At 39.2% G+C, this 26119-nt stretch overlaps 1 protein-coding gene across 4 annotated transcripts; it reads right to left on the minus strand.

Annotated features, from left to right (window-relative positions):
- Positions 1–963: 963 nt before the first annotated feature.
- Positions 964–25475, minus strand: TMEM128 (transmembrane protein 128). Of its 4 annotated transcripts, XR_014175880.1 has the most exons (7): positions 25359–25475; positions 23107–23248; positions 13876–14037; positions 9106–9214; positions 7069–7417; positions 2042–2388; positions 971–1581 (listed from the first exon to the last, which is right to left on the minus strand). XR_014175880.1 is itself a non-coding variant. In XM_081959440.1 (5 exons), the coding sequence occupies exons 1-4, from the start codon at positions 25447–25449 to the stop codon at positions 9115–9117; spliced, it is 495 nt and encodes a 164-aa protein (XP_081815566.1). In that variant the 5' UTR covers positions 25450–25475; the 3' UTR covers positions 964–1581; positions 9106–9114. The 4 variants fall into 4 exon arrangements, 2 of the variants coding, with proteins under 2 accessions (XP_081815566.1, XP_081815565.1); XR_014175881.1 differs by lacking the exon at positions 2042–2388 and having other exon boundaries at positions 1165–1581; XM_081959440.1 differs by lacking the exons at positions 2042–2388; positions 7069–7417 and having other exon boundaries at positions 964–1581.
- Between the last annotated feature and the right edge of the window lie 644 nt (positions 25476–26119).

The following is a 26119-nucleotide window of genomic DNA, read 5'->3' on the forward strand; positions in this document are numbered from 1 at the left end:
TCATTTTGTTAGGTTGTCTAGAACAATAAAGCAGTCTTTAAAAAATAAGTCTAATAATTAGAACATCCTATAGGCATTTATAGTTATTGACTTACCTCCTTGCATCAGCCTGTTTCAGTTTAGTCTGATTAGAAGAAAAAAAATCTGCCTCTGCCTCCCAGTAATTTGTCTTGTTGCAGCAATCAGGTGGTTTCACTTTCAATTTCAGTTTAAGCAGGGGGCTCCTGATGATCAGCTGTTAAAGGCTGTAGGGATTGCCATACATAGCCTATTGCCGCCTCCACAAGCCCCATTTTCTCTGTTTGCTGCAAGGAGGTAAATTGCTGGGAGGCAGAGGCCAAAGGGTGGGGGGGGGCTGGTGGGTGGATGGGGCTACATTCGGTGTATAAGAGGCACCCAAATTTTCACCCTCTTTTAAGGGGGAAAAGATGTGTCTTATACTGTTAAAAATATGGTATATGGTATGTATAAATCTTGAGTTCCTTACATTAAATAAAATCATTGCAAGTTTTACTAATGAGAATATCAGAAGCTCTTTAAAAATGGAAAATCTTCCTAAGTGCCCCTCAAAAAGCATTACATCAGTTTTGGTTTTTTTAAAAACCCAACAGGAAAACTTTTTAAGTTATAGGCCAGCTTCCATTATTGGGCAAGGTGGCTGTGAAAACAATAGCCAGGCATGTCGAAACTGAATTGATAATCAACTAACTTCTTTAGTTATCTTGATGAATGATGTTTGCTAGAAATTGGACTGGAAGAGAGTCCTGTTAGTCAAATTTGCAGTACCTTTTGATATCATTTGTTTATTTACATGTATTTATTTCTATACCTCTTTATTTATTTACAGCCCCAACCAATAAAATTTAGGTATAGAATTTAATGTTTAGGAAGGCCAAATGTATTACATATACTACATTACTCTCAGTTGAGATATTATTTTTTCTTTTTAGCTGAGATTTTATTTTTCTTTTCAGCTTTTTTTCATCTGTCATTTTTTAATACATCTGTGCCTTACAAAATATATCTAGAGGGCAACCTCACTTGCATTTAAGTTCTATTTCAACATTAGCCACAGGAGGGAACTAAGAACTCCTAGAACTAACAATGGAACAACTCCAGTGGAACAGGTTGCTGTCAGCGTTCCAAATATCATCCAAAATTAAATCAGAGTCCAAGGCAAAGTATTCCTCAAAGTCCCAATTTATTAAGAGAGACATGTTGGCACATCTGTGGAAAACCCGAATCTGAAAGCTTCCCCGGTTTCCCACCCAGTTGAAAGTTCAATATCTTGCCCCCACACCCACAAGTTCATCACATGGTCCAATCTTCCACTGCCACGCTGGCAGTTCCACCCATCCAGTTCCGGTCAGGCTCAGAAGTGTAGAGAACAAAAGATGACCTTGGTTTCTAGAAAGGATTTTTTTATTTTGACAACACATTCTATTCCTTACTATTCCCCCTCCCAATTCCCCACTAATGAAACAGCATAGTAAAATAAGTGAGTGTGTGGCAGGCCAAAGATCCTAAAAGGAACCGGCTGCAGGCCTGATAGGCGGCCTCTCCTCAGAAGAAAAATGTTTCCTGAAAAGAGAATAACATAAGGGTTAACATAACAAAATTAACCACCTCTCCCCCCGCAGGGGGACCCTTTGGCTTATTGGGAAACTTATCATGGAATTGTTTTACTAACTTCTCTACTTTTAGATTCCAGCTTTTCACCCAAGTACCTTCAGATAAAGGGCACCCTTTCCAATGCACTAAATATTGTAAGTGATCCCTATACAGCCTGAAGTCTACGCCTCATGCATGTGAACCCGCCAGCTGCTCTCTTCTGGGTTCCGGTGCTCCAGCACACGCTCCAGTTTCGGAACGCAGTGCCAAGGAGGTTAACCATCACTGAATTAGAACATCCCTTGGAAACTTTCTTGTAGCAGCAAATCTGGAGTTTATTCTGTATAACTTATCAAAATCAAAATTTTGTTTTCCTCTTTATTAATTAACTCGGCCAAGTCCTTTACCATTCTTAATCTGATATCTTTACCTGGTTGTTCAGGTATTCCATAAAATCTTAATTGAAATTCTTTAATCCGAGTTTCCAGAGTTGTTATCCAGTTCACATAAAGTGTTTGTCTTCTCCAATCCATGCTTCATACAATGTACACTGGCTTTCACCTGTTTCATGTCTTCTTTCAGACATTTTATTTCTTCTTGGAGTTGCCTTGTGAGCGAATCAAACTTGGTTTCCAGCTTTAATCTGACATTTTGGATGTACTCTTGAATTTTTAACATGTACTCATCCATAAATGGCTTTAAAAGTTCTATATCTCCTGATTGTCATTCTAATTTCTCTGTCTTTTCTGTCTTCCTCTTTGTGGCCATACTTTAAGTCTTGAAATTAAAAAACCCAAGATTTTAAAATTATAAATTACAGAATTATAGACTTGAAACCTATATTTCACTGGATTTAATAAGACTAAGAGTGTTAAAAAGAGTCAGCAATATTATAGTCTTTTGGCTCACTCTTGTGGTGAATCAGCACTATTATACAAAAAGGCCTCAGGGATTCAGAGCTTTACAGCATATGACCACAAATAACCAATCAAAAGCTATTAAAAACGAAACTGTTCACATACACCCCCTCACAACAGTCTCCACATTTCATGCAAAAAGTTCTTATTTGAATTCTGAAAACTAAGTCCGCTAATAATATATTGAAACATTTAAGCCAAAATTATAAAAATAGTTTCAGAAAGTTTCCACATGCTTTCGTTTCAGTTTGTATCAGGCTTCTTGTTCTGGCTCGGTTATCTTAGCTCCTCCCTCTCACCATCTTAAATCAAAAAGCCTGAAAAATGATGGAAATTCCACCAAAAAAAGGAAACAGCAGGCTGCAACTAGAGAAAGCCTCTTTCAACATGAAAGGTAAATATGCAAAAAAAACAAAAACAAAAAAACCCTCAAAACCCTAATGCCTAAGAAATGGTGGCAACTTTTATTGTCCATTAGAATTGCTAATTCTTCTACAGTGAATTTGCTCGGTTACCTCGCCGCAGCCAGGGACTCACCTGATTACTTCTTTTTCTTCAAGAGGCAGTCAGAGTGCCCGGCTTCCCAGGGAAGCAAAAAGGTTGATTTTCAAAGCCTCACCCTATCCCAACAGGGTTTCCTATGGCTTAGAAAGCACTCTAAGCCTTAAACTGTGGAGAGTCTGTAGGAGAGCTAAAAGTCCCCCTGCCATCAAAGGTGAGGATCCTGCCGGAAGTCCGAGGATCCCACCAGAAGCCAAGCAAAGCCCCAGGCCCAGATGGTCTTACAAGCCAATATTATAAGTGCATTCAGGATGAACTTCTCCAACCACTAAAGGATGCAATAAATGATATACTATAGGGGGCAAAGATACCCCAGACGTGGAGAGAAACCAACATTGTGTTGTTGCCAAAGGAGGGTCAAGATGTTACAAAGACAAAGAATTATAGACCAATTTCATTATTAAACAAGGATTATAATTTTTTTGCCACCATTCTGGCAGAAAGACTAAATAAGACTAAATAAGATTTTATGGGCATATATACATGAAGACAAAGCAGGCTTTCCGCCAAAAAGACAGCTAAAAGATAACGTGAGGACTGTCTTAAATGTTATTTAATACTTACAATATAACAATGAGAAATAGGCAGCCTTAATATTTTTAGATGCAGAGAAGGCCTTCGACAACTTAAATTGGGCTTTTAAGTTTAAGTTGTTGGAAGAAATGGACTTTGGAGTGAATTTTATCCAAGGAATTAAAGTGATTTACATGTAAATGTAAAAATTGTTATAAATGGTGATCTAACTAACTCATGTGGAATTCTAAAAGTCTCCTCTATTGTTTATTTTGGTATTGGAAGTTCTAAATAGAGATATTAGACAAGGGGAAAAAATAAGAGATATAAATATTAACAAAGAAGTTTACAAATTGAGGGCCTTTGCTGATGGTCTGGTTATATTTTTACAGGACCCAAAACATAAAATAGAATATTTGATAAGGAAATTGAATGACTTTGGGGCTTTGGCAGGTTTCAAAATAAACAAACAGAAAACAACAATGCTGATCAAGAATCTCTGTAATCAAGATATTTTACCAAAGATGCTTTTTTATTTCAGATGTTATCAATACTTAAAACTGACAATCTATTTAAACAATGGCAGGACATTTCTAAGTTCATATGGCAAGGGAAAAACCCAATAATTAGATACAAGCTACTGCAAGATGCTAAGGAAAGAGGGGTTTTGGGTGTTCCAGATATTAAATTGTATTTTGATGGATGCTGCTTGACCTAGGCAAAAGAATTGGAGTCTCCAGAATAAGAGGTTACCTGAATTACAGGGCCATGAATTAAGGTTTGGATGGCACAGCTATTTATAGTATGATAAAAGTAAACTTAATGTTGATTTTAATAATCAATTTGTTAGACGTGCCATACTAATAGTTTGGAATAAAACAAGGCTCTTGTTGAAGCTGTCCCTTTGGGTATCATCAGTGGTGGGATTCAAATCTTTTACTACAGGTTCTGTGCGCGTGGCTTGGTGGGCATGGCTTGGTGGGCGTGGCAGGGGAAGGATAGTGTAAAATCTCCATTCCCTCCTCAGTCCAGGGGAAGGTTACTGCAAAATCCCCATTACCTCCCAATCAGCTGGTACTCAGTAGGCAGAGGATAGATGGAGATGGGGCCAGTCAGAGGTGGCATTTAACCAATTCTCCAAACTACTCAAAATTTCCACTACCGGTTCTCCAGAACTGGTGAGAAGCAGGGTTGGGTTCCGTCAGGCACTACTCCCAGTTTGTTTGTGTGTGAGCTCTGCGCATGCAAGCACAGTGCAATTAAAATTGTTCTGTGCATGCATAGAACTGAAAAACAAGATGGTGGAACCTGTGGCACCATCCGAAGAACTGTTTCAGGGGCGTGGCAGGCCTGGGACACTGCTGGTTCCAGCGACCCAGGCCACCAAACCATTATCGGTTCAGACAAACTGGTCCGAACTGGTAGGAACCCACCACTGGTCAGAACCTGCTGAATACCACCTCTGGGTGTCACCCCTGGAAGCTTTTTTAAAGAAAAGAAATGGTGGTGAAGCCAGACTGGTTGATGTATGGTAAAATTTTAACTTTCAACTCTGGTGATCCAATGCTAAAGCCAAGGGAAGAACTTGAACCAGATTATGTTTGCCATTAATTTATTTATCAACAACTGAAAGAAACATTTAGACTGGGGAAAAAGTGTTATGGATTTGACTGTTAAAAATGAATTGGAAATTTCATTATGTGGCAACAATGAACATATTATTGCTAAGATCTATAAAATGTTATTGAAATTGAATTTGGAAAATAAACATAAAACATTGTATGATTCAGTGGGCAAGGAATTTTGGATATAATGTGATGCTTGAACAATAGAAAAATATGTAGACGAAGGGTTTTGTGAGAATCATGAAATATAGCCTATTGATCTATTAGGTTCAATAAGTGCTATGGATGATAGCAGGCCAGAAGAAAGAGATATGAACCAAAGTTTTCAGCTAGGATGATTTCAAAATTTACCAGAAATATTTGTAATCCTGCTGAGCTGTTGCTAACTGTGAAATATGTTTTTTTTGCAAAATATGCACTTGTATGTATTCGTTTAAAACAGGAAGAATGAAACTTTGGAAATGAGGAATTGAAAAGAAATGTAGAAAGATGTTCACGGAAAGTGACAGTTAGTGAAGTTGTGAAGCGTGTATGTGGTTAGAAGAACAATATATAGGGTTCAAGATCAGCTCGGGGCCCTTTGATTTATATCCTTGTAGGACTTGCTATTTCTCATTGGACCCATTGCAATGGCTTAGCATAAAATAGGAGAAAGGTGGAATTTTAAGTACGCTAGATCCCAACAGCTAAAGGCATCATATACTAAATATCCTGTCAAAGGATTAAAATGATTTTGTTACACATACTCTCCCAGTTAGCTTGCTGTTTAATAAAAGAAACAGTGTTTTTTGCCTTTCCATGAAATAAAGTACAATAAAAACACCTCATTAAATGAAGATCCCAAAGGCATGCAAACAATTTTACTTATAAATTGCTTTTTCTTCCAAGTGGAGCCTGCCACCATTTAAATGTTGTATCACATTTTCAAGCATTTAGTCTTTCATAATATATATAATTCTTGGAGGAACAGAATAGTGGAGTTGAAAGGGACTTGGAGGTCTTCTAATCCGACCCCCTGCTCAAGCAGGAGATGCTATGCCATTCCAGACAAGTGGCTGTCCAGTCTCTTCTTCAAAGCCTTGTGATGGAGCACCCATAACTTCTGAAGGCAAGGCCACTCCACTGGTGTTCTGTAGGAAATTTCTCCTTATATTTCTAGGTTGTTTCTCTCCTTTGTTAGTTTCCATCAATTCTTATTTGCCTTCTGTTGCTTTGGAAAATAGGTTGAACCCCCTCTTCTTTATGGCAGCTCCTCAAATATTGGAACACTGTTATCCTAGTCCTACTTTTCACTAAACTCGACAAACCCAATTCCTGCAACTGTTCTTCATATGTTTTAGCCTCCAGCCCCCTAATCATCTTGGCTGCTCTTTTCTGCACTCCTTCCAGAGTCTCTACATCTTTTTTATAATATGGTGACCAAAACTGGATGCAGTATTCCAAGTCTGCTCTTACTAATGCCTTTTTAAAGAGGTACTAATACTTATAGATTAAAAAAAATAGAAAATAAAGCTCAGCATGATTTTTATGTGTGCACCTAATATAAGCCCTACCCGCAAAATAAGGCCTACTTAAGAATCTGGCATGCTGTGCGGCCCCCTGCCTTGCTATGAACAAATACAAGTGGACCTCCCGTACATTGTGTGTGTGTGGGGGGAGAGAAATAAGACCCCCTCCCAAAGAAGCGGATATATCAACAATCAATATGATATACTGTAAGTATTTTGAAACATTAAAAAGAGTTCAGAGAATATGACATGATACTTAATTTCATAACCATATTTTAGTTCAACTGCTTTGCTCAGTGAAGATGAGATTTTACACTGTCCAAATTTTATTACCTGCAGGTTTGGTCTTCAAATTCTGCCAGCTGGCAGTTCAGCTTACAAACAAATGGCATTTTGTTTAAACACAGCTTTTGGTTATCTTTTTTAGAATGCAAATGTATCAGTGTTGCTCAACAAGAAATGGTGAAGAACAGAATGAGGAACAAAAATGAAGTTTTCTCGATGTACTTCTAATTAAATCTTCCATTCTACAGTACTGAAGAAATTTGATGACTGTCTTGCTGATCCTTTATGTATTCTATCCGAAGTTGAAATGGCAGAAAGCAGGTGTTGTCTCAAACTTCAAAATGGGGAGAATGATTAAATCCAGACAATTCACTCTTATATCAAGAGTAGAAAAAACCTAAAACAAATTATGAAGGATTTCAGGCAAGAGTTTATAAAAACAATGCAACAATGAAATCAGCATGAGTTAGCATATTAACAAAATAACCATCTCTCATTTATTCTCATCAGGTAATTCTTCCACAGATTACTGTACAAATGGACTTTCCAAATCTTGAAATCACCATGAAATGCTTACAGACAATTTGTAAGCAAAGAAATACTGTCTCGAGAATGTAACAGTGAGACAGAAAGTAATTTTCAAGTACTCAATCTTATTATATTATTTATATTTATATTATTTATATTTATATTTAGTTAATCTTTGGTGAGATTCACAGCCTTTGGGGCTGGTTGGTGGCTCAACAGCTTGAGTCCTAACCAATGACCTAGGAACTGTTAAGGTAATGCCGGAGGATATAAGCTGTTCAAGTGAGGTGATTTTTTGTAAAATCAGAACGTTCAAGTCAGGTAAATTTAGAATTTCCAAATAATGAGGAAGCCCTATAGGTATTGCTCCAAGGGCTCCAATTACAATCAGGACAACATACGATTTCTTTTTCCACAGTCACTCAACTTCAATTTGCAAGTCCCGGTACTTTGTGATTTTTTCTTGCTGCTTATCTTCAATTCACACGTCACCAGGTATTGCATTGTCAATGAACCAAACTTTTTTCTTTTCAACTATTGTTATATCAGTGTGTTGTAGGCCAAGTGCCTGTCAGTCTGGATTCTGAAGTCCCACAAGATCTTGACTTTCTCATTCTCTAAAACCTTCTCAACCTGATGGTCCCAGTGGTTTTTGCTGTACTCAAATCCAAACTTTTGGCACAATTTCCAGTGAATAATCTTAGCAACGCGGTCATGGCGTTGTAGGTAGGTAGTCAGTTTGTGAAATTTTGCTGCACCTGCTGATCAAGTGATCAACTGTCTCATCTTTCTCATTACGGAGGCGACATTTGCTGTTGGTGGTAACATGTAAAATTTTTGCCTTCATGCAGTTTGTGGCTAAGGCTTGTTCTTGAGCTGCCAAAATAAAGCCTTCTGTTTCTTTTTCAGTACTCTTTTTTCAGATCTTAACCAGTTGCAAGTAAGTTTTTGGTCAGCTTTGCCTTCAATACTTTTCAAGTATTGGCCATGCATAGCTTTGTTTTCCAATTTTCAGCTTGCTCCTCAATTACTTCTTTCTTATATTCAGCTTTTAACTTAATTGTCTTCAAAAGGCCTCCTTTATTTATTTCATTGGTTCTTCACTTTTCTGGATGTAATCATTCAAGCTGTGTCTTTCTTCTTCCAGTCTGCTACTATCTCAAACTTTTGGCACAATTTCCAGTGAATAATCTTAGCAACATGGTCATGGTGTTATAGGTAATCAGTGACGACAGTGGAAGAGACGCAAGAAAGCTTTTTGTAACCAACTGATACACTTTCTACAGTATGTAAAGAAGGAGGGTTCTTTGTGTTGTGTTTGTTTTGAAAATTTAAAATAAAAAAAAACTTTTAATGAAAAAAACAATATGGAAAAGATGAAAAGAAGATAGAAAAAGGAAGTCTGTTGCTCAGAAAACACCTTCCAAACCACAGAAAGTAATAGTTACATTTAATTTCTGTGATCAGCCTTAGAACATGTTCCAAGTCTATAATTGTATGATAATTAAGAGATTTGATCATTCAGAAAAACAGAGTTAAGCACCCAGACAGTCTTACCTGCAAGGTCTAGCCCAAAAGGGACACAAGCATGACTATACCCATAAACTGGATGAAGAGCACCGGAGGTGTCAGAAATGACCACACAGGCCATAAGGAAATGTTAAAACTGGGAATGAAAAAAAAAGGATCAATTTTAGTGTAATATTAGCAATTTTACATGTAGTTTATCGTTCTTATATTTAATCTACTACTTTTAAAGTCTCTCATTCATCTTGAAACATCTTTATTCATAAATAAATAAATATATGTTCACACACAGAAATACAAGTACCGTGTTTCCCCAAAATTACGACATGTCCTGATAATAAGACCATGCCATATTTTTCCTGTGGGCAAAAATATACGCCCTCCCCCAATAATAAGCCCATGGACAACCCCCCCTTCCAGCCAGGCAGAGCACCACTCACCAACCTAGCGATATCCTGAAGGCGCAAAGCCACAGGAGCCAGGGGGAGGGGGGGCAAAGGCGCTCAGATTGCTTGACGCCTTTAGGATACTGCTAGGTTGGTGGGTGGCGCTGTGCCCAGCAGGAGCGGGGGGTTACTGGACGGCTGCTCTCACGAGCAGCAGCCCGGCAATGCCCCTTTTTAGCCGGGCAGAGCGCCACTCATTGACCCAATAGTATCCCAAGGGCGCTAAGCCGCGTGGCACTTTGCCCGGCTGGAAAGAGAGGTTGCACAAGCACTTGTTCTGCCTCCAGCTCGTGTGGCTCCAAGCCTCAACATGCCCAGCTCTCCCTGCAGGGCCGGGCCAGGGCGCCGGTGCTGCCCTGGCCCCGCTGCCACAGTCCTGCTGCCGCCAGCGCCGCCGTGCTCCGAGCATAACCGGCTTCCAAATTCCGGAGATCCGCTGCTGAGTCTTCCAGCAGCAGCCACTCTGGGACTATGTTCTATGATTGTGGGCTCTATGATTGTGGACTCGGCAGGGGATCTCCGGAGTTTGGAAGCTGGTTATGCACGGAGCATGGCAGCGGCGGTGGCAGTAGGGCGGCAGTAGGGCTGCAGTGGCGCCGCCGCCCTGGCTCAGTCCTGCAGGGAGAGCTGGGCATGGTGAGGCTGGGAGGCATGCGAGCTGGAGGCAGAACAAGTGCTTGCGCAACCTCTCTTTCCAGCAGGGTAGAGCGCCATGCGGCTTAGTGCCTTTGGGATATTACTGGGTTGGTGAGTGGCGCTCTGCTCGGCTAGAAAGGGGGGTTGCCGGGCGGCTGCTCATGAGCATGATCACCTCAGGGCGGCTTTGTTGCACTGCTGAGACAGCGCAACACAGCCGTTTGCTCCTGAGGCTGTGCCCGGCTCTTCGGGCGCCTGCTCACAAGAGAGCAGCCCCTTGCAACCCCAAACCAATAAGCCCCACCCACCCCCGCTAATAAGGCCCAAGCAAAATTTGGGGGGGGGGGGTCAAAAGAAAATAAGACCCTGTCTTATTTTCGGGGAAACATGGTATCTTTGTTTTTATTCTCGCTAAGTCTCTTACTTTTTTCTCTATAGTATTTTAAATTTAAATAAATTCAGTTATAAAAAGAACCATGATAAATACAGATTGTCCTCACTGATCGTAATAGGGACTACCAACTTCAGTTGCAGTCATCAATTACATCACATGACTTACATCATCAGTTGTCAGGATAATTAAATGAATTGTCATGGTTAGGTAAACACATCACATGACTACAATTCATACTGCTGGCTTCCCCATTGATTTTGCTTGTGGAAGCATCTCTGAAACTCGCAAATTGTGATCACATGATCCTGCAACTGTCATTGTGCAATATGGTTGCCAAGTGGCCAAATTGAGATTACATGACTGACCAAAGGGATGCTACAATAGCTACAACTATGAAGAACCATTGTAGCTATGAATGGTCACTGAATGAAGCAAGGACTAACTGTAATAGATATATGTGTGTGTGCATTCTGGAAGTAGCTAGCAATTCGTAAACTTTGTTCTTGAGATAATATAAATGTGTAGATTAAAATATTACTTCATAAAATACATCAAGGAATTAAGGCTAGATTAGAATTCTCTGTCACTGCATGTCAGGAATGTATGCATTTGTCATTTGGGTATGATTGCACAGGTCTACAATCTATTTCTGCATATAGTAACATTCTGGATGATCAAACAGTAAGGCACAGAACAGTTAGTAGGATCAACCAATCAGCATGTAAGGACATTCACCTCCATAGAATGCGCAACAAGGATTTTGGAAGTGTTTTATGGTCCCTTCTGCAGCTATCTGCAACCTACACTTACCCATCAACCCCTTTGCAGTGTAGGTATGTGGTGATGCCTACAAACATTTGCAAACAACTTAAATCAAGTGTTAGGCCAGGGGTGTCAAACTCGTGGCCCATGGGCCGGATGCGTCATGTGCTAGCCACACCCACCCCTGGTTTAGCAAAGGGGGGAAAGTCACGATATGTCACATGACGACGACGTGACAATGCCAGTTTCACATCCCTGCTTTAGGTTATGCTGGTATTTAGGAAATATATGTAATATAAATTAGCATCTAATTTAAACCAATGATTTAAAACTAGCTTTTTTTCCTAGGTTATTTATAATCAATCTAGTTGAGAGCCAGTTCGATCTAGAAATTAAGGCACCAGGCTAGAAACCAGATGATCATCAATTCTGTTTGCAAGTCTGAGGCATGAAAGCAAAGCTGGGTGACTTTGAGCCAGTCCTTCCCTCTTAGCTCATGATGTCAGGCTTGGCCAATTCCTATCACAACCAATGGAGCAGCAATCAGTTGATCTGAAAAAAGTGGACCCTGCATTTGCCAGAAAATGCTAGGAAGAAAAAATATATATAATCAGTCTAGTCTATTTCACAGCAACACTATTATGAAACAAGGGCAAATGCAATTTAATTACATCTTTTACCCAGGGTGAATCCTGTAACAGTATAAAATAATTCACTTTCAAAACAGTGAACAAATCTGTATTCTTCCTTCACCTGTCTATTTCATGTACAATGAACCAATGCAATGCAATTGCAATTGGACAATACAAAGTCACTTTTTATTTTTAATAAAAAGAGTGAATCAAGTACCCCTTTAATTAAATTAAACACTTCAGAAGCAATGCCAATCTGGCAATATGGCATACATTAAAATATAACAGAAAAAAGCTATATGGAATATGGATGAACTCTCATGAATATCCATGGATGCCTCATGGACTTGTATGGCTTCCAGAGGGCTCCTGGGAAATGCCCCAGGTGAGTCAGGTGTGGAACAAGACTGCTTCTGAACAGCCTCATTCTGCTGACTGAACCTGAGAGTTTCTGAGAAGCCATGAGAAGTGAAGCAACAGAAACACCTAGAATAGCAGTGGACAAAGAAAAATTATTCTATGTTCAACCCACTGGAATTAGCTTAAAGGTGCAATTTAAAATGCTGGCTTTAATTCAAAGACCATTATGGCTTGCTACTTAGGTACCTCTAGGGCCAAAGAGCTGGTCAACCTATTGAGCCATCTAGGGAGAAACTGCTCCTAGTGCCAGACTAGGGAGGTTTGGTCAGGAGGGGTAGCTTCTTGGTAGCAGCAGTGGTTCTGTGAAATAGCTTCTATATGGAAATCAGTATGATCCCTTCGTAACTGCTTTCAAAAAGTTGCTGAAAACTAAGTTCTGGAGCAGTGATGGCGAACCTATGGCACGCGTGCCACAGGTGGCACGTGGAGCCATTTGTCAGGGTTCCGAAGGCTTCAGGGGCCGTCCAGACATTCCCTGAAGCCTTCGGAGTGCTCAAAACGACCCTCCAAGCAAACCGGAAGTGACTTCCGGTTTGCTCGGAGGGTCGTTTTAAATGCTCCGAAGGCGTCAGGGAAGCCTCCGGACCGTCCCTGAAGCCTTCGGAACGCTTAAAACGACCCTCCGAGCAAACCAGAAGTGACTTCCGGTTTCCTCGGAGGGTCATTTTAAGCGTTCCGAAGGCTTCAGGGAAGCCTCCGGACGGTCCCTGAAGCCTCCGGAGGGCCTCCGGGGGGGCGGGGGAGGCTCTTTTCGCCCTCCCCAGGCTCATATAAAGCCTCTGGAGCCTGGGGAGGGTGAAAAAAGCATGTACAAATGGGGGCCGCGCCTGTTGTGCGCGCATACGCACTGGGGGGTCACGCATTGCATTATGGGTGCGGCACGCCCGCACACGATCCCCCCCTGCGCTCCCCCCACTTGTGACACACGAGCCAAAAAAGGTTCGCCATCGCTGTTCTGGAGGGTGATGATATTAGATCCCTCTCTGGTGCTTTTGAGTTATTTTATTCTTAAATTACATTATTATATTTATTATATTATATTATGTTATTATAATTATATTATAGTTTTGATTTTATGCTGATTTTATTCCTATTAGGGATTTTTAACTGTTTTTTTCTATGTTGTGTTGACCATTGAGAGTGGTTTGATTGCAATGAGATATAAATGTAATAATAAAATATATTACTTTGCTGGAAACATATTTTTCTTTATACCAATTTATCTAAGTTTCTCACTTAGAAGACCCCAGTTCATTCTTTAACAAATCTGGAGCTTCATCAGGACCAAAAGCCTCAACAACACATGGTGAAGCTAAATAAATGGTTCTGAAACACTAAATTAAACATGTTAAATTTTACACAAGCTTTAAAAATTGCTTCAAGAGAGCTAAAGCTAACATGATAGAACAGCATTACAAAAAATGATCTTATAGTCTCCTCCCACAAATGTTTTACTCTTAAATCAGGTGTCTCCGTTAATATCAGTTTATTCTATGAATGGTCAACTTACCAAATTGCTGCAGCAATAAAGCTAGCAGTTGTGATGGGAACGAGAGTGGGATACCTAGTTTCATAGTCTGCAATTCCATGATACCATTCGAGGTATATGATGCAGTAAAATGCCACTGACAGACTGACTGCTAATAAACAACTGCCAAGGACAAACCACCCACTGCAAAACAGAGAAAAGGAGAGCTGAGTAAGTGCCACAATAAGCTAGCTGATCTTGTATTAAGTATACATCAATGTTATGAACATCGGCTCAATTAGGAGGCTAATCCAGATCAGGACAGTTCTTACATTGGCTGAGAAAGATGTAAGTGTGGTGCTTCAGGTTTCAACTAGTTAAGAAGTGTTAATCAGGTATGGGGCTTTTAAGCAAGAAAAAGTCTTGGTGAGAAACTAAGACTAGAAACACAGGAGAGGGAGAGAAGAGGGCTTGAGTTTAAGTAGAACATTTGGACAACCTTTTTTGAGCTCAGAAGCTAAACATGATTAAGTCTGGTTGATATTTAGATGATTTCTAGGGACTCTGATTCATGAGATTAAATTTAAAAACAAATTAGGCTAGAAAATCATGATTAAAAATCATCCTGTAAGAAGGCAATGGGAAATCATCCAATGTCAAGAAAATAGCATGGATGTGTTCACTGATTTTTTTAATGCAAAATAGAGCAATGTAAAGTTTAATTTATAAATAAAAAGATGCTGAAATTCTAACTATAATTCAATTATTTAACAATGAAGGGGGAAAAAATCTCAAACCCCAATTTTTACCTGAAATTTTGAAATGATTCAAATTTGCACAAGCTTATTAAAAGGAACTGATTTACATAGCAATATGTACATACTATACACCCAGGAATCATTATGTTCAGAACAAGAGTTATTCAGAAATCTCTAATGGGGAACCCCGAAAGGTGCTTTTTTTCAAGAGACAAGTGGTCTTTCTGTTTTTTCTTAGAAGATGTTTTGCTTCTCATTCAAGAAACTTCTTCAGCACTGCCTGGATGGTGGCGAATGGAAGGATTAATACTCCTTGCAGACAGCTGGTCATTTGCATTCTTTTAGTCGTTGAGGCCACCTGGAGGTTTATGTGTCATCAGGGTCACCTGTAGTGCGAATGGGTGTGGAGCCTTCTTGGAACTCTTGAAAGGACTGTGTTGTAGACTGGAGATAGATGATGATGTATCCCTTCCCCTGAGAGAGGGCTGTTCAATTTTGACATAGATGGCCTCTTTGACTCCTTTCAAACCAGTGATCCTCTCTGTCCAAAATGTGGACTTTGCTGTCTTCAAAAGAGTGGCCTTTGTCTTTTAAATGCAGATGGACAAATATAAAGTTGCCTCTTGAAAAAAGTTCCTTTGGGACAACCATGACCTGGATGTCTGAGAATCTCCACAGACACTCTAATGGAGAAGTTTAATTAGTTCAAAGATATGCAGATACAAATCAACCCAAAACAATAAGTCTAGTGCTTACTATCCAAAATAGTGTGGTTGAGCTTGAGTACACATTTGCCTTGTAGAAACTAGGATGGAACTAAATGTCTCCTTACAGTGCTGGGAATTGGGGCAAAACAAATGAGGTTACAAAACTCCAGGAGAAATCAAGTAGGAGAGGAGAAAAAAAAGTTTGCAGCTGCTTGTTTTAGCTGTTTTAGACTCTTTTTTCCGTAAAAGGTTCAGTAATTATGCAGAATATTAGTACAGGTACTCCTCAACGTACAACAGTTTGTTTAATGACCATCTGAATTAAAACGGTGCTGAATAAAGTGACTTATGACTGTTTTTAACATGGCCATTGCAGCATTCCCATGGTCACGTGATCAAAATTTAAATGCTTGGTATATTCATACTCATATTTATGATGGTTGCAGTGTCCTGGGATCATGTGATCACATTTTGCAACCTTCTGACAAGCAAAGTCAGAATTCATTTAATAATCATGTTACTAACTCAACAGCTGCAGTAATTCACTTAACAACTGTGGCAAGAAAGGTTGTAAAATGGGGCAAAATTCACTTAACAAATGTCTCGCTGAACAACATAAATTTTGGGCTCAATTGTCATAAGTTGAGGACTTCTGTACCTGCTCCAATATTAACTTTGTTTCTTGTTTTTTTTAAACGGAGAGAGAAATTGGAAGGGATTGAGGTGGGGAAATAATTCTCTATGGAAGTAATAGGGTTGTTTTTTCTTGTAATTGGTTTAATGGCGGGGGATACATTCTGTATTTTTTGTGTTCAATTACAACCTTTTAAAATTATTAATATCTTAATTTTCTATATTAATATATTATCTGCACTGTATATTTGCTAACATCAGTATTCTCTATGCCAGGAGTGAGCAATTAATTTTCCCAAGGGACCATATGAAAAACTGGGACTATTGTAGAGGGCCATTGGCCCTCCCCATGCCAAAGGCAACAACAAAGGGCCAATTCTGGCTGTCCCTTTTGCAACTGTTAAGCAACCACATGGGTCATTAAACAGAGTCTCAGTGGGGGAGGGGAGCCCTGGGAGAATTGCACTACAGCACCTGCACTGGTCCTCCCCTAGATCAAGGTACCCCTTGCATAGCTTGCTGCCCTGCTGGGTCCCATACCCTTAGACCTTCTCTCCCGCTATCATGCCTGCTCCACTCAACTCTTCCAAAAACCACCTTTCCAAGAGTGCCCTGATAATGTGACATGTGGCCTTCCTACAAAGGGTACCTTGTGCCATTCTGGAGTGGGGGCCATTTGTATGATTTCTCAGAAGAGAATGATTTTCCAATCCAATCTCTCAGGTTTTCTTTCTGAGAGATCGTGAGAATGGTAGTTGTGTCCAGAATGGTGCAAGACAGCCTCCACAAAATCCTATGCAGTGTATGAACTGCTTCTCTTTCTAAAGGGTGGTCTTCAGAAATTGCATTTTGGAAAAAGAGGTAATCAATGCGCCATGTGGCCTTCCTTCACAGAAACTACTTCAAGCTGTCCTGGAGCAGGTGCCATTTTAGGAATATCTCAGAGAATATCTAAGAGAAGTTTGGTTCACATTATTTCGTCACTGGATATATGAAGAACTTTGGATACATTTGCTAGGAAGGCAGCCAGAAAGCATACTCATAGAAAAGAACAAATATATAGTTATATTTCTATTTAGCTTTCATATAATTCATAGTATTAAAGTTTTTGGAAACACATTTTAATTGTAAAGGTTTTTAAGTTTTAATAAATTTTAAAAGAAATAACTATATGAATTTAATACCAAATGTTCTTGACAATATATATTTTTAAAAGGCATTTCCTTCACTTTTTCATCAAAATGATAAATAAAATCATTGAAGAATAAGGAGCCAAGACTGAATCTTGTGGCAACCCATTCAGTCTTTCCTTTATTTTTATTTGGGACTATTGATGAGTATCACTTTCTAACCACTAAATTATCATACCATTCAGCCTGTATTTAGCTAGCTTAGGCATTGAAATGTTATGGGTATTTAGCCAAATCCTTTGGCTAAAGGATTTAAATAAGGTTGAGTGTTTCCATGATCAATTAAGAAAACACATAGGTTAACTCACAGTTGCCAAGAGTTTTGAAAAATCTCTGCAATTTCTCATGCTACATTTAAGGTTGCCTTAGTAGACAAAATATTGGCTTCAAGGAACCTGGCCTTTGGAACATAAGTCATTATAGATGTAAGATAGAAATATAATAATAAAGTTGACCAGTCTGGCAGAAAAAAAACCAATTGAATTATGACTGAAAGATGAATTAAGAATGCCTTGACAGGTTGTTACATTTTTCTAGACAAAACAATTAAACATTTGAATGCCTTGACAGGTTGTTACATTTTTCTAGACAAAACAATTAAACATTTTCTAAACAGGAAATTAAAAAGGTAAAATGAAAATGTAATGATGATCCTGATAAAATAAGGACAAAGGATATCCTCTTATTAAATATTGAAAATATGAATCTCTTATAAGAGCCAAATATCTCCTTAACCAACTATTAGGCATTAAATAAGAGAGCAGAGAGTAGATAAATATATTTTTAAAAATGGCTTTCATTTTAAATTGGATTTTAAGATTTTTCTTTTAAAGATTTGTAAAAATGGAGATAGCTTAAGATAATTGTAACTTCAAATTAAATTTTGCTATACTTTTTAAATAGTAAAACTGAAAAATGGTGTTTCTGTGAAAATGTTAACTTGGATTTCTCCCAAGATTACATGCTGAATGGCTTTTTTTCTCCCACTGATTAACAGATGATTTCACTGCCAAAGGTAGTTATTGGCAGTTTTACCCTGTTTTTTGAAGAGGGACTAGGAAGGACCCAAGACAGCTTTTGGATAATTGTGCATCTATGGAGAAGTGGTGATCTTGTAGAAGATAATTCTGCAAATCTCAGTAAGAAGTGATCAGAAGGTCAGGTCTGTTACCATCTTTTCTCTTTAGCTGTTTGTTTTTCCTAAGCATGACTGGGTTTTAATTGCACTTTTACAAGTTTTACTATTTTTTGATTTACAACTTACCTATTTTATAACCCCTTGCTGGACTTTTACAGTTTTTTTTCCTGTTTGCTCTGTTAACTATTGAACTCATTTCACTATAAGGAAATCTGCGGTGAAAATACATTGTCTGCCACTGAAAGTCATCCAATTGGACTAACATGTATATAGGATTATATTATGTTATTTCTAGCTCTTTAAAAAAAATAAAGATTTGTCTGTTTCTCTTGTCCTTGGAAAGAAGAGTGTTTTTTTCCCCAAATGTTTCTAGAAGATTTTTTCTGAGAAGCATTTGAAAAAAGAATGTTCTCTAACTTACAGGTTTTATTTGAAAATATAAATAAAAAATTGATGGGTCAAAAGCAGTTTTGAAATCCAGGATGCTATTCAAAAGCAGGAAATAATAAATTAACTTCATTTTCAATTTCATGAATTGGAACCTGATCTGTTGCTGCCAGATGTGAATTACTTGGTTTGAAAATCAGAGATCTGCCAGAAAACATTGAAATGAATATGAACCTAAGTAATTCTGAGATAATGGAATCAATGAAGGATAAGCTTGTCACTACGTTTATTTGGTTTGGCAGCTGTGCTCATATTCTGAGTTTTACGGTAGAATGAACTGTCTCTTATCTAAGCTTCACTGCGCATGTCACACATTCTTTCATACCTTCACTTTGCTTTTCTTTTGTCCGTCTGCCAAGGCAGACAGGAATTTTGCCAAAATGTAATCATTAGCTTAGTAAGTTTGTATTTTTTACTTTCTTTACAATAAAATGTTTTTCTTAGAATATATCTCGGGTTTATTTTGCTTATTTAAAAATTATGCTTCAAGGAAATAGCACGATTCATATCTCGTTAAATTACAGGGCTTAATTCACACCCTGACAAAGCTTTTCTTGGCAAGGTGAATGATGTGTTTTTAAGAATTTTTCAATAGATGCTGCAGAGATATTTACAATAGACTTATAAATTTTGGAAATGAGATGTAATTGTTCGCAAAGTTCCCTATTGAAAACCTAAGGAAAGATTTTATTATTAAGAGCTAAATAAGGATATTTGATCCTGGATAGTCCGGAGATAATGACTGGCAATTTGTGGTAGGTAAGAAACTGTTGTAGACTTTCTACAGGTAAATTACAATAACATATTCTTAACAGAGGACTTGAACTTTAACTTTGATGTATGAATCATCTGGGTGAGAGACTTGTACTTTAAAACAAATATTTCCTTTTTAAAACTCTTTGGATGTGGATCTTGATTACAAAACCACAACGAAAAATAAGAAAGTGAGAAAAGCTCTTCCAAAGGCGTTTTTTTTTTTGCAATGGTTTTTTTTTTTGCAATTGCAGTTAAGTCTCCAAGATGCTTGAAGAGGAAGATATCCAAAAGAACAGCAATATACATTCTATTTAAATAGGCATATGTCATGGTCCAGAATAGATACGATGTGGATGTCAACAGATATAGTAGCTAATAAAGAAGATATAAATATTGAAGTAGGTACATGGGCAGACCATAATCCACTTACAATGACTTGGAGGGGAAGGAAAAAAAGATCAAAATGGACATTAAGCCAAACAATATTAAATGAAAAGGAATTTCAATAATATATGGAAAAGGAACTGACTTTCTTTTTCAGAGAAAATAAAAAAGAAGCTACTTCATTACAAAATATATGGGATACAGCAAAAGTGTATATTCGAGGGTTGGCAATGACATACATGGGAATAAGGAACAGAAATAAAAGACAAAACCAGAAGAAATTGGAAGAAGAGTGTAAGAAATTAGAGGCAGAATTACAGAAAGATACATGAAAAAAAGGGACCAAATATCAAATGGATTTGATTAAACACAAATTGAACTTAACTGAAGAAGAGGATTTAGTGCTTAAAATAAAGACTTCTAGACAAAACTTTTTTGAGAATGCAAATAAACCTGGAAGATGGTTGGCATACAAAATGAAAAAACCAGAGAGAGAAAAAGCTAATCAATCAACTAAGTGATGAGAAAGGAATATTATGCCATCGGATTTAGAAAAAGCTGAATTACCTAAAACACCAGAGAAGTTTAAAAAGACATTTGAAGAAAGAATAGCAATGATGGCAATAACAGAAGGAATTAAAAAACAAAAAAATTGCAAAACATGGGGACCAGATGGACTCCCAGCAGAATTATATAAAACATTACAAGATGTGATAAGTAATATATTGTTAGAAGTATTTAATGAAGCAAAGATACCAGATTCATGGACCGAGACTGCAGAGCGTACAACCATAGAGCGTACAATCATAGAGCGTACTCCCAGAGCGGCATCCGTCCTCCGTTGTGGCGGTAGGATACCGCTCTGGGAGTACGCTCTATGGTTGTACACTCCATGCTTTGAAAGCTGCAAAAAAAAAAAAAAAAAAACCAAGCGGCAGGCGGCGCCAGCAGTGGAGATGCCCTGGCTCTGCAGGTACTGTAGTTAGACAAGGGCATCGTCAGCCTGCAAATCGCGCAAGCGGGGAGCAGAAAAGCCGCTCGTGCAACCCCCCTCTCCAGCCATGCAGAGCCCCATTCACTCACCTAGGGACATTCTGAATATGCCGAGCCGTGGAGGGCAGCGAACAGGCGCTCGCGTTGCTTGGTGCCTTCCGGGTACTGCTAGGTCGGTCAGCGGTGCTGTGCCTGGCTGAAAAGGGGGGTTGCCGGGCGGCTGCTCGCGAGCGTGGTCACCTCATGGCTGCTGTGTTGCTGCTGCGAAAGCACAACACAGCCATTCGACCCTGAGACTGTGCCCAGCAATTCGGGAGTCCGGTCGCAAGGGAGCAGCTGCCCAGTAAGCCAAAAACAATAAGCCCTCCCCTTTAATAAGCCCAAGGCCATATTTCGTGGGTCAAAAAAATATAACACCCTGTTGTATTTTCGGGGAAACATGGTATGTATTGGTTTGCTAAGAGGAAATTTGGTATAAATTTTAAATGGTGAAAAAAAGGGAAAAAGTAAGTTAAACTTAGTCAAACTATTGTTAAATAAATGACTGATAATGATAATAATGCAATATTTGTATTGACATGATAAAAGGGAAATTGGATATAAATTGTAAACAGTGATTAAGAAAAGAGATCCATTTTTTTTTAATTAAACATAATTAATTTTTATTTTGAATGTGTTATAAAGATATAATGTGGCTGGATGATATTGAAAATAGATAAGGGAATGCCATTATGTGGTTTTGTTTTAAATTTTGGAATGTTTGTTATAAAGGGACATTAAAACAACTATAATCATATGAAGGATGAGGTATGATGATAGTAATATATATAAATATATTTGATGTAAAATATATAACTTGATATGAATTATAGGTGATGACGGTGGAAGGGATGCACAAAAGTTCTTTGTAACCAAATGACACACTTTTTACAATTTGTAATGGAAGATGTTTTTATGGTGTTTTTTGTGTCTTGTTTGTGTTTATTCAAATTTTTTTAAAAAAAGAAACGAAATGCAGGCCAGAATTCAGGGTTTGGAGAGTTATGACGATGTTTCAGAAGATGACATAACTGTGTTTGAATAAATTGTTGAATTTGAATAGATTGTTGTAGCATATATGAGATTGTGGGTTCCCTGTGTGGGGGTTTAGAGTTTGCAATTGTTGTTGTCCTGAGGTGGTGATTGGGATTTGGCATTGTCGTTGCCCTGGGTAATGATGGTTGGGATTTGAAATTTTTGCAATGAGGCAAAAAATGTGTTTTGCCTCATTTTACAACCTTTCCTGCCACTTGCCAAAGGCAAGTTGTTAAGTTACAACATGGTTGTTAAAAGTCAATGTGGATTTCCCCCTTGACTTTGCCTGTCAGGAGGTCACAAAAGGGGATGACATGACCACAGTTTATAACCGTCATAAATGAGTCAGTTGCCAAGCTACTGAATGTTGACAATGTCACACCCAGGCAATGTTGCCATGAGCATCTGGGTGAAAAATGGGCATAGGTCACTTTTGTTTCAGTGGGATATTTGGAAAGAAGAGATTGCAAATATCCCAGCTAACAGCACCGAATCCAAAACCTCCTGCAACGAGAGACTTTTTTGCAAGGAAAAAGCAGCTCTTCTTTGCTGTGCTGGGCCATGTAGGTCAGGACAAAATAAACACCAGGAAAAAAAATTGTGGATGGCTGGTGCAAACGTTAGGTAAGCTGGCACGAGGCACATAGGGCACGTAACTTGGCATCCCAGTTTTTTTGTGGCCACAATTACACAGCAGAAGCGGCGCGGTGGTCAGGGTTGCTGGAGAGGCCGTCAAGAGGCTGTTTCATGTGGATAGCTGGTGCAAACATGCAAATGGCACAAGGCACATGGGGAAGCTCGCTCCCCCCACCTCATATTGGTACATAGGGGGGGGGGGATTAAGACACCCCCAAAAAGAAGCCCTAGCCATTTTTTCAGGGGTCAAAAGAAAATAAGTTCAGGTCTTATTTTCAGGGAAACACGGTAGATAATAAAATCATTTAAATGAGTCTTCTCGGCTAGTTTCCCACCCCAACTACTTCAGTTACTGTCCTCTATGAAAACTTTGCAATCTAGGTATAGATAGGAATACTGACTTAGCATTCAAATAATTTTAGAATAAGAAATTTATTTTCTCAAATGGTAACATGATAGGTGGCAGGATTTACAAATAATTTTATTAAGTATTTTTCCAAACTGAAATCTAAGCTGAACATGTTTTTCAAATAAATTAACAACTTTTATTTCTTTACCTTTCTTGTTGAATAATTTCCTTAACAGTTTTAAAAAATTCAACATAATATGTAATAGCTATCGATGACAATATCCAAAATGCAGAATGAATGTTAAGCCTAGGGAGAGGCTTATCCTTTTTCTCTATGCTTGTACCTGGAACTGTAAAAATAAAACCACTGTTATTCTGTAAAATGTAGTAGCTGAAGTATAATGTTAATAAATAAAACAAAACACTGTCATTTCATTCTTAGTTACAATTTACTAAACCTGAACACATTCAACTTTCGTGTATGTCTGTTAGAAAGCATATCCTGTGAGCAAACAGCAGGATTCCAGAAGATGAAGCATGACTGTACCAGGAAGCAGTAGAACCTTGTCTGAAGAAAAAGGATAAAACTTCAAAAAGAAACTACTTCCAAAGCCCACCCAACAACCCTTTTCTAACATGTCAAAATAAAATGGCAAACAATGCCAGTAAACTATTTTCAATTTATAGTTCCATTCCTCCAGTTAGTTTCTGTGATACAATGCAGTGTGAGAGAAATCCTACTCAATCCTCTTAGACCTCACTAAATATTAAAGCAGCATACCTGTCTGCGTAAAAGCTGAGAGCGAATTCAAGCCATCAGAACAGCTATCTTACATTTAATCTACACTCAAGCAGTGCATTTAAAATTACATATACTTGTGGTAAAATTCCTGAGGTATTTTATCTCAATAACAGAATAATAGGAAGGGACCTTGGAGGTCTTCTAGTCTAACCCCCTCCTCAACAAGACACACTATACCATTTCAGACAAATGGCTGTTCAATCTCAAAAACCTCCAGTGATGGCACACCCACAGCATATAACGGTAAGTTGTTCCACTAATTAATTGTTCTGTCAGGAAATTTCTCCTTATTTCTATAGGTTGGTTCTCTCCTTGATTAGTTTTCATTGATTGCTTCTTTTCTTATCTTCAAATGCTTTGGAAAATAGGCTGATCCTCTCCATATATTTTAGCCTCCAATTCCCTAATCGTCTTGTTGCTTGTATCTGCACTCTTTCTAGATATATCTTTTTCATATTTTGTCGACCAAACCTGGATGCAATATTCCAAGTTTGGTCTTAACAAGGCAATAAATCTTATAAAGCGATATTAACACTTCTTAGGATATTGATGCTATCCCTCTGTTAATGCAGCCTAGGACTGCATAGGCCTTTTTAGCGGCTGCAGCACACTGCTGGCTCATACTTAAGTGATTGTCCACTAGGACTCCTAGACCTGTCTAGCAATTACTGCTATTGAGCCAGGTACCACCTATTCTATACCTGTGCATTTGGTTTTTCTTGCCTAAGGAAAACAGAAATAATTTACCTGAAGTCAACCTAATGTGTTGTTCAGCATAATGAAACCAAACCAATACTGTACTGTATTGTTTGTTAATATATATTATCTGGCCCAGGTGATCAATCTGGCTGGGTTGGCATGTTTTGGGTTTCTTCACTCAGACTGTGTGGATCAATCCCCCATTGTTTTTCCTTGTTTCTGTCTGGATTGTCTTTGCCATCTCCACTCCTTTTTATTAGTTGCTGCTCTTTCATTTTTTTCACATTTGTAAACTGCAGAGTTACTGGGAAATGGACAGTCTATACATTGAATAAATAAACAAACGCAATTGTTACTTTGATATCAAATTCAGCTAAAAGGAGTTAGTGAAGTACAGAAGGATATTGGGAGTCTGCCCTTTCCTGGGGACCTTGTCAGTCACTCTTGCCAGTCACCTCCCGATTGGATTACCAACGCACTTCGCGGCTTGACTACCGCAAACTGCTCTACCGCGGCCCAGAGGGGAGAGAGGTTGGAGTCCGCTGCCTCTCGAGTTGCCAGGGGCCTCCTACGCTCGCTTCCAAGGGCTTGACGTCGGCTGGAAAGCCTTCCGAGACATAGGGCCCGGTTCCCTAAGGAAGCTGCTATGTCCAGCCGTCTTCCCTGCCTGACTCGGTGGACCACGATGGGGAGGGGATGCCCGCCCTATGGCCGAACACGCCTGGAAGCCGCCTGCTACCGATCAGTGGCTTCGGGATCATCTTGAACTATGACCCCCAGAAATATTTGTCAGCGCCTCGAATGGAAAGTGCTGCTGCCGCCTCCCGTGCAAGCAGACGCACCCAATGTGAGGCACTCCAGAGCAGGGTAGACATCGAGCGGACGCTGCCCTCTGCAGGAGACGGCGAAGCCCCTCGGTTCGTGTACCAGCCCGCTTCCTCGAGTCAGCAAACACTTACCCGCTGTCCTGCTGTCCTGTCCCGGTCCACGGCCGCTCCCTAGCCCGCGCCGCCGGCGGACCAACAGCTCTACTTCGCTGCCATCCGCCATCTTGGAGCCGACGAAAGGAGAGCGACGGAAGTAACGTAACAGGAAACAGCGCCCCCCCCGTTCTGTTGTCGTGCGGGAATGGGGTTGCTAGGGATTGTCAATAGTTGTGACGCGCCTGGCGGGGCCGAAGTGCATCTCCAAGCCTCGGCTGCCAGCGAGTAGATTCCCTAGAGTGTGCTAGCAGGGAGAAGGGTCCTTGGGGAAATAGAGCTGGGGTATTTCTGTACGATGCTAGGGATACCTATGTTCAGGATATCTTGATAGTACGCTATGGAATATACATTTTAAAGTGTTCTATGTTGCGTATAGCATGTTTTGCGCTTTGCAGTGAGCCGATCGCAAAATAGAAAATACAGAGAAGCATAAAAACAGACCGATTTCACACAACCAGCGTACAAGAACCCAGTTTTGAAATAGACGTCCTCATTGATCAACATTTTTTTTACAAAAAATTACCTTAAAACGGTGGAGTTTATTGAAAAAAAAATCACTAAGAGGTGATCTGTTGAGATCATTTCTCATCCCATAGTAGTATGCTTAATAATTAATTTTTATATTTCCTTACTCACAGTTTAACCTCCTTGTGCCATATCCGTCATCAGATGTTGGGGATCCTATTTTTGTCAACAGCCACATGAAAAAGTGCTGCTGAGTTTTGTACAAACCAGTC

The sequence above is a fragment of the Natrix helvetica genome (genome assembly GCF_964273705.1).
Source record: "Natrix helvetica genome assembly, chromosome: 7".
Lineage (NCBI taxonomy): Eukaryota > Metazoa > Chordata > Lepidosauria > Squamata > Natricidae > Natrix > Natrix helvetica.